The sequence below is a fragment of the Rhinopithecus bieti genome, unplaced genomic scaffold (assembly GCF_001698545.2).
Source record: "Rhinopithecus bieti isolate Rb0 unplaced genomic scaffold, ASM169854v2 scaffold_29393, whole genome shotgun sequence".
Taxonomy (NCBI): Eukaryota; Metazoa; Chordata; class Mammalia; order Primates; family Cercopithecidae; genus Rhinopithecus; species Rhinopithecus bieti.
Genome location: NW_016813642.1, coordinates 733,124 through 741,765, shown reverse-complemented (window position 1 = coordinate 741,765; position 8,642 = coordinate 733,124). Strand labels below are relative to the sequence as shown.

General features: G+C 40.0%; 1 protein-coding gene across 1 annotated transcript; it reads left to right on the top strand.

Annotated features, from left to right (window-relative positions):
• The first annotated feature begins 5,148 nt into the window (after positions 1-5,148).
• Positions 5,149-5,898, top strand: LOC108513162 (60S ribosomal protein L10). Its single transcript, XM_017848849.1, has one exon. The coding sequence runs from the start codon at positions 5,193-5,195 to the stop codon at positions 5,835-5,837; it is 645 nt and encodes a 214-aa protein (XP_017704338.1). The 5' UTR covers positions 5,149-5,192; the 3' UTR covers positions 5,838-5,898.
• The last annotated feature ends 2,744 nt before the right edge of the window (positions 5,899-8,642 follow it).

Below are 8,642 nucleotides of genomic sequence, written 5' to 3'. Positions count from 1 at the left end.
TGAAAAACCAAACATTGCTATGTTCTCACTCATAAGTGGGAGCTAGGCTATGGGGACACAAAGATGTAAGAATGATACAATGGACTTTGGAGACTCAGGGAAAAGGGTGGGAGGTGGGTGAGGGATGAAAGATTTACACATTGGGTATAGTGTACACTGTTTGGGTAATGGGAGCACCAAAATCTCAGAAATCACCACTAAGAAACTTATTCACATAACCATACACCATCTGTTCCCCAAAAACCTATTTAAATAAAAAGTAAATTATATTACTTAAAAATATATAAAATAACCTTACAATGGACTCTAAGTGTTCACGTGAAAGGAAGAATCACACATCTCTCACTTTAAATGAAAAGCTAGAAATAAATGAATAAGCTTAGTGAGAAAGACATGTTGAAAGTTAAGATAGGCCAAAAGCTAAGTCTCGTGTGCTGAACAGTTAGCTAAGATACAAATTAAAAGAAAAAAATGTTATTGGAGAAAATTAAAAGTGCTACTCCAGTGAACACAGGAGTAATAGAAAAGCAAAACAGCCCTATTGCCAACATAAAGAAAGTTTTGTTGGCCTGGATAGAAGATCAAACAAGCCACAACATTCCCTTAAGCCAAACCCTAATTCAGAGCAAGGCCTTAACTCTATTCAATTCTGTGAAAGCTGAGAGAGGTGAGGGAACTGCAGGAGAAAAGTTGGAGGCTAGCAAAGGTTGGATCATGAGGTTTAAGCAAAGATACTGTCTCCATACCATCAAAGTACAAGATGAAGCAGCAAGTGATAATATAGAAGTTACAGCAAGTTATCCAGAAGATCTAGCTAAGATCTTTCCTGATTTGGAACAACTGATAAAGATTCAAAAGAAAAAGGAATTAGAAATCATTTTTTACATTCTAAAAAATGATTTTACATGTAAGCAATATTTATTATTTTTCCCAATTTAAAATTTCTCCAGGAATGAAATTTAATGTTTTGAGCTGTCTCATAATGAAGTGCATAAATAATTACCACTTTGCCTCCAGAGGGTGATATTATCCAGCTAACTGGTGAAAGCACACTATTACATGTCATTTTAAATCAATCCCAAGTAGCTTTTTAAATGTAAGTCCCTAATTTTAGAGCATCTTTATGTAAATTTTGGAAATAGATTTCTCTGCATCCTAGAAGAGCATCAATGTGTAATAAAGTGTAATAAAGGTTTTTAATGATATACCATCTGTTGTTAGAGCATATTATACAGACGAATGGATGTAAGTCTGGAAGTTACAAGTTGAGGGGCACTAAATGCATTCATTTGAGTACTACATTTTGAGTGGAAAGTGTCACATATGAAAATCACCATCTTCGTAAGTTTTCAGTCTTTGTTAAGTGATACTACTAATGATGACGTTGATGATGGTGTTGGGAGAAGAGTAAATGATGATGCCAGTCTTGGGAAACATGTGTAAGAACCTCTCTGGAAATTGTTTTTGGAGAAACATAAGTTTGAAGTCATATTGAACTTTCTGGCCTCAAATGACATCACTAATTTTGTTGCATATCTTACACAGAAAATTCTATCTGAGATAATTTTTAATGCCTCAAAAAATCAAATTTACTCCTTAAGACTGAATATTTGACACCTCTGAGGATATGTATAAAAATGTATTGTAGACTCCAATGGAAGTTGAAAAATATGGCAATGACAGCATTATTGGAACTTAGCCTCCTGGGATGATTATTTTGTATGGGAAAACACTCAGATGGATGCTTTGATAAAAACTACTAGTTGTCCTCTATATCCATTTTCTTTTCATACATGGTAGTAGAATCCCTGATTTTTAGCTGGATACATGACCGCGTGGAAGAAAGGCTACATTTCCTTGCCTTCCTCCAAACAAGATGAAGTCATGCCGCTTGGTTTTGGTCAATGGGATATAAGCAGAAGTGTCATGTGGCAACCTTGAATTTTCATTGCTAGACAAATATCTGTGCATTTTTTGTCCTTTCTTCTTTGTCCCTATCTTTTTCCTACAGACTGAAATGTAACAAAATAGTTGGACTAAAACAGTTACTTTGGCCCATGAGGTGACCTTGAGATTGGAGGTCACATAAATAGTAGAGCAGCAACACATAGAATTCATATACTTGAAACATTTATGGGATCCAGCCCTATACAAGTCCTAGACTGCATAACTTCAGGCTTTTATGTAAGAGAGAATTTTATGTAAGCATATCTGTTCTGCAAGTAACAGTCATTAGGTGCCTCAGTGACTCAAAAGCAACCTCACCCTATATGGTAAGTGTGAATAAGTTCCAGTATGTTTGTTTAAATTATATACTTTTAGAATAACAGTAAAAACTCAACATATAGTTTTAGAATAACAGTAAAAACAGAAGTGTTTCGCAATTTAACAAACTCAGTTATGCTTTATAGTCATATTCTTGTATTATCATTTAAATATTAATTTTCAAAAATCTCTGGGAGTTGGAAAAAATATTGGAGTACACTGAGGTGGCCAGGAATGGGAGTAGTGGTAAGGAGAAGCTGCATTCCAGATTTCCTCGTACAGAGTTTAGGAGAGGATATGAGGCCTCTTGTGGTTTACCTGAAATCTGGAGTTGCTCAGTTCTTACTTATTAATTCTATCACAAATATTTATTTGGTGACCATTGTGCTATAGGCACTATTACAGGGGATTACTGTAACATAATGATTAAAACAGACAAGTTATAAGTCTCACAGAACTTTTATTTTAGTGGGAGGGCACAGATGGTAACGAGTAACCAAATAAATATATAATATGTGAGAGGTGATAAGTGTTATGTAGAAATTTAGCAGGACTAAGAGGTATAGTGGAAATGATTGCAGGTTAAGAGGGAAAGGATGACAATTCCGAGATGTTCTTTCAGTCAATAACAAGGCAGGTATTTAAACAACCTTATACTTAGGTCTACTGTTCTTAATATGTTCCAGCTCCTGCATCGTTACTGTTGAGCACACAGGAGCACACAATGACAACTTTCTTCTAATCCCAAGAGCAATATGAAACTTGTGATCGTTAATATTGAGTATAACTTGATTCAATTGAAGGATACAAAGTATTCGTCCTGGGTGTGTCTGTGAGGGTGTTGCTAAAGGAGATTAACAGTTGAGTCAGTGGGCTGGGAAAGGCAGACCCATCCTTAATCTGGGTGGGCACAATCTAATCAGCCACCAGTGTGACTAGAATATAAAACAGGCAGAAAATGTGAAAAGAGACTGACCTAGCCTCCCAGCCTACATCTTCCTCCCATGCTGGGTGCTTCCTGCCCTTGAACATCAGGCTCCAAGTTCTTCAGTTTTGGAACTCGGACTGGCTCTCCTTGCTCTTCAGCCTACAGATGGCCTACTGTGAGACCTTGTGATTGTGTGAGTTAATACTTAATGAACTCATATATACGTATACATGTACATATACATATACATATACATTCCATTAGTTCTGTCCCTCTAGAGAACCCTGATTAATACGAGAGTCATAAACTTGGATTCTCCTTAGAGCTTGAATTTTAGGATGAGAAAGAGGAGGTCCCATATTTTTTGTCTGTTTCAGGTTACTTTTAAATTCAAACACACATCTTGACAATAACATTGGCATTTTATAAGAGCCTACATATTATCCCAGAGATGATGCTTTTATTTCTCATCACTTTTATCAACTTCAATGGATAGATTTTACAAATATTTTGACACTGAGAAAGTAGTCCTGTAACAAAAAGCATGGACTTCAAGATGGGAAGAAAACTACATGTGTTTACAGGCATACCTCAGAGATACTGCATGTTCATTTCCTCAATTCCACAATCAAGTGACTATCACAATAATGTCAAATGAATTTTTTAGTTTCTCAGTAACTATAAAAGTTATGTTTACACTATACTGTAGTCTAGTAATTGTTCGATAGCATTATGTCTTTAAAATCTACATATCTTAATTAAAACATTTTATTGCTAAAAATGCTAATCATCAGCTAAGCCTTTAGCAAGTTGTAAAGGGTCTTTCTTCAGTGTTGATAGCTGCTGATTAATCAGGGTGGCGGTTGTTGAAGATTGAGGTGACTGGCAATTTCTTAAAATAAGACAGCAGTGATATTTGCCACATTGATTGACTATTTTATGAAAAATTTCTCTGTAGCTTGTGACACTGTTTGATAGCCTTTTACCCACAGTAGAACTTCTTTCAAAATTGGAGTCAATCCTCTCAAACCCTACTGCTACGTTTTCATCTAAGTTTATGGAATATTCTAAATCATTTATTGTAATTTCAACAATGTTCATAGCATCTTCACCAGGAGCAGATTCCATCTCAAGAAACCACTTTTTTTGCTCATCCACAAGCAGTAACTCTTTATCCATTCAAATTTAGCCATCTAGTCATATCTTTAGACTTCATTTCTAATGTAGTTCTCTTTTTATTTTCACCACATTTGCAGTTACTTCCTCCACTGAAGTATTGAACCTCTCAAAGTCACCTATGAAGGTTGGAACCAATTTCATTTAAGCTCCTGTTAATGTTGATATTTTGACCTCCTCCCCATGAATCATGAATGTTCTTAATGACATGTAGAATGGTGAATTCTTTCCAGAAGGTTTTTGGTTTACTTTGCCCATATCCGTCAGAGGAATTCCTATCTATGGCAGCAATAGCCTTAAAAACTGTATTTCTTAAAATAATAAAACTTGAAAGCCCAAATTACTCCTTGATCCATAAGCTGCAGATGTATTAGTCCATTTTCATGCTACTGATAAAGACATACCCGAGATTGGGAAGAAAAAGAAGTTTAATTGAATTTATAGTTCCACATGGTTGGGGAGGCCTCAGAATCATGGTGGGAGGTGAAAGGCACTTCTTACATGGTGGCGGCAAGAGAAAATTAGGAAGAAGCAAAAGCGGATACCCCTGATAAACCCATCAAGTCTCATGAAACTTATTCACTATCATGAGACTAGCACAGGAAAGACTGACCCCCATGATTCAATTACCTCCTCCTGGGTCCCTCCCACAACACATGAGAATTCTGGGAGATACAGTTCAAGTTGAGATTTGGGTGGGAACACCGCCAAACCATGTCATATCATTCCGCCACTGTCCCCTCCAAATCTCATGTCCTCACATTTTAAAACCAATCATGCCGCTCTTTCCCTTCGGCGTGCCACTGAAGATCCTGGTGTCGCCATGGGCCGCCGCCCCGCCCGTTGTTACCGGTATTGTAAGAACAAGCCGTACCCAAAGTCTCGCTTCTGCCGAGGTGTCCCTGATGCCAAGATTCGCATCTTTGACCTGGGGCGGAAGAAGGCAAAAGTGGATGAGTTTCCGCTCTGTGGCCACATGGTGTCAGATGAATATGAGCAGCTGTCCTCTGAAGCCCTGGAGGCTGCCCGAATTTGTGCCAATAAGTACATGGTAAAAAGTTGTGGCAAGGATGGCTTCCATATCCGTGTGCGGCTCCACCCCTTCCACGTCATCCGCATCAACAAGATGTTGTCCTGTGCTGGGGCTGACAGGCTCCAAACAGGCATGCGAGGTGCTTTTGGAAAGCCCCAGGGCACTGTGGCCAGGGTTCACATTGGCCAAGTTATCATGTCCATCCGCACCAAGCTGCAGAACAAGGAGCATGTGATTGAGGCCCTGCGCAGGGCCAAGTTCAAGTTTCCTGGCCGCCAGAAGATCCACATCTCAAAGAAGTGGGGCTTCACCAAGTTCAATGCTGATGAATTTGAAGACATGGTGGCTGAAAAGCGGCTCATCCCAGATGGCTGTGGGGTCAAGTACATCCCCAATCGTGGTCCTCTGGACAAATGGCGGGCCCTGCACTCATGAGAGCTTCCAATATGCTGCCCCCACTTAATACCAATAAATTCTACTTCCTGTCCACCTAAAATAAAAAAAAATAAAAAAATAAAAAAAAATAAAATAAAATAAAATAAAACCAATCATGCCTTCCCAACAGCCCCAAAGTCTTATTTCAGCATTAACCCAAAAGTCTACAGTCCAAAGTTTCATCTGAGACAAGGCAAGTCCCTTCTGCCTATGAGCCTGTAAAATCAAAAGCAAGCTAGTAACTTCCTAGATACAGTGCGGGTACAGTATTGGGTAAATACGGGCTTTCCAAATGGGAGAAACTAGCCAAAACAAAAGGGTTATATGGCCCATGTAAGTCCAAAATCCAGTACAGCATTCAAATTTTAAAATTCCTTTGACTCCATGTCTCACATCCAGGTCATGCTGATGCAAGAGGTGAGTTCCTATAGTCTTGGGCAGCTCCCCACCTCTAGCTTTGCAGAGTACAGCCTCCCTCCAGGCTGCTTTCATGGGTTGGTATTGAGTGCCTGTGGCTTTTCCAGGTGCACAGTGCAAGCTGTCAGTGGATCTAGCATTCTGGGACCCTCCTCTCACAGCTCCACTAGGCAATGCCCCAGTAGGGACTCTGTTTGGGGCTACAACCCCACATTTCCCTTCCTCACTGCCCTGGCAGAGGTTCTCCATGAGGGCCCTTCCCCTGCAGCAAACATTTTCTGGGCATCAGGTCATTTCCATACATCTTCTGAAATATAGGTGGAGTTTCCCAAACCTCAATTCATGACTTCTCTGCACCTGCAGGCTCAACACCATGTGGAAGCTGCCAAGGCTTGGGGCTTCCACCCTCTGAAGCCACAGCCTGAGCTGTACATTGGCCCCTTTCAGCCATGGCTGGAGCAGCTGGGACACAGGGCACCACATCCCTAGGCTGCACACAGCACGGGACCCTGGGTTCAGTCCCTGAAACCACTTTTTTTCCTCCTGCTCCTCCAGGCCTGTGATGGGAGGGGCTGCTGTGAAGGTCCCTCACATGGCCTGGAGATAGTTTCCCCATGGTCTTTGGAATTAACATTAGGCTCCTTGCTATTTATGCAAATTTCTGCAGCCAGCTTGAATTTCTCCCCAGAAAATGGGTTTTTCTTTTCTATCTCATTGTCAGGCTGCAAATTTTCTGAACTTTTATGCTCTGCTTCCCTTGTAAAACTGAATGCTTTTAACAGTACCCAGGTCACCTGTTTAATGCTTTGATGCTTAGACATTTCTTCCATCAGATACCCTAAATCATCTCTCTCAAATTCAAAGTTCCACAGTTCTTTAGGGCAGGGGCAAAATGCCACCAGTCTCTCTGCCAAAACATAATAAGAGTGACCTTTGCTCCATTTCCCAACAAGTTCCTCATCTCTATGTGACACCACCTCAGTCTGAAACTTATTGTCCAATATTACTATCAGCATTTTGGGCAAAGCCCTTCGACAAGTCTCTAGAAAGCCCCAAACTTTCCTACATTTTCCGTCTTTTCTGAGTCCTCCAAATTTTTCCAATCTCTGCCCATTACCCAGTTCCAAAGTCACTTCCACATTTTCGGGTATCTTTTCAGCAACACCCCATTCTACTGGTACCAATGTACTATATTAGTTGGTTTTCATGCTGCTGATAAAGAGGTATCTGAGACTGGGAAGAAAAAGAGATTTAATAGGGCTTATAGTTCCACATGGCTGGGGAGGCCTCAGAATGACGGCAGGAGGTGAAAGGCACTTCTTACATGGTGGAAGCAAGAGAAAATAAGAAGTGAAACAGGAAACCCCTGATAAACCCATCAGATCTCATGAGACTTACTCACTATCATGAGACTAGCATGGGAAAGACCAGCCCCCATGATTCAATTATCTCCTCCTGGATCCCTTCCACAACTCTTGGAAATCTGGGAGGTACAATTCAAGTTGAGATTTGGGTGGGGACACAGCCAAACCATATCAGATAGTATGTGAGCAGGCATGAAAGCAACATTAGTCTCCTTGTACACCTCCATCAGAGCTCATAGTTGACCAAGTGCATTATCAACAAGCAGTAATCTGTTGAATGAAATCTTTTTTTCTGATCAGTAGGTCTCAACAGTGGGTTTAAAATATTCACCAAAGCCTGCTGTAAACAGATGTACTGTCATTCAGGCTTCATTATTCCATGGATGGAGCACAGGCAGAGTTAGTTAAGCATGATTTTTAAAGGTCCTGGGATTTTCAGAATGGTAAATAAGCTCTGTCTCCAACTTAAAGTCACCAGCTGCATTAGCCCCTAACAAGAGAGTCAGCCTGCCCTGTGAAGCTTTGAAGCCAGATATTGACTTCTTTCTAGCTATGAAAGTCCTAGATGGCATCTCCTTCAAATAGAAGGCTGTTTGTCTACATTAACAATTCATTGTTTAGTGTAGTGATATTCATCAATGATCTTAGCTAGATCTTCTGAATAACTTGCTGCAGCTTCTACATCAGCCCTTGCTGCTTCATCTTACACTTTGGTGTTATGGAGACAGCTTCTTTCCTTAAACCTCATGAACTAACCTCTTCTAGTTTCCAAGTTTTCATCTGCAGTTTCCTCACCTCTTTTAGCCTTCATGGAATTGAAGAGAATTGGAGCTTTGTTCGGGATTAGGGTTTGGCTTAAGGGAATGTTGCGGGTGGTTTAATATTCTATCCAGACCAATAAAACTTTCTCCATACCAGCAATAAGGCTGTTTTGCTTTCTTATCATTCCTGTGTTCACTGGAGTAGCACTTTTAATTTTCTTCAAGATTTTTTTTTTTTTTCCATTCACAAATTAACTAATTAT

What these genes read in the sequence shown, in the direction of transcription:
- LOC108513162 (XM_017848849.1), top strand. Translation starts at nt 5,193, where the DNA reads ATGGGCCGCCGCCCCGCCCGTTGTTACCGGTATTGTAAGAACAAGCCG.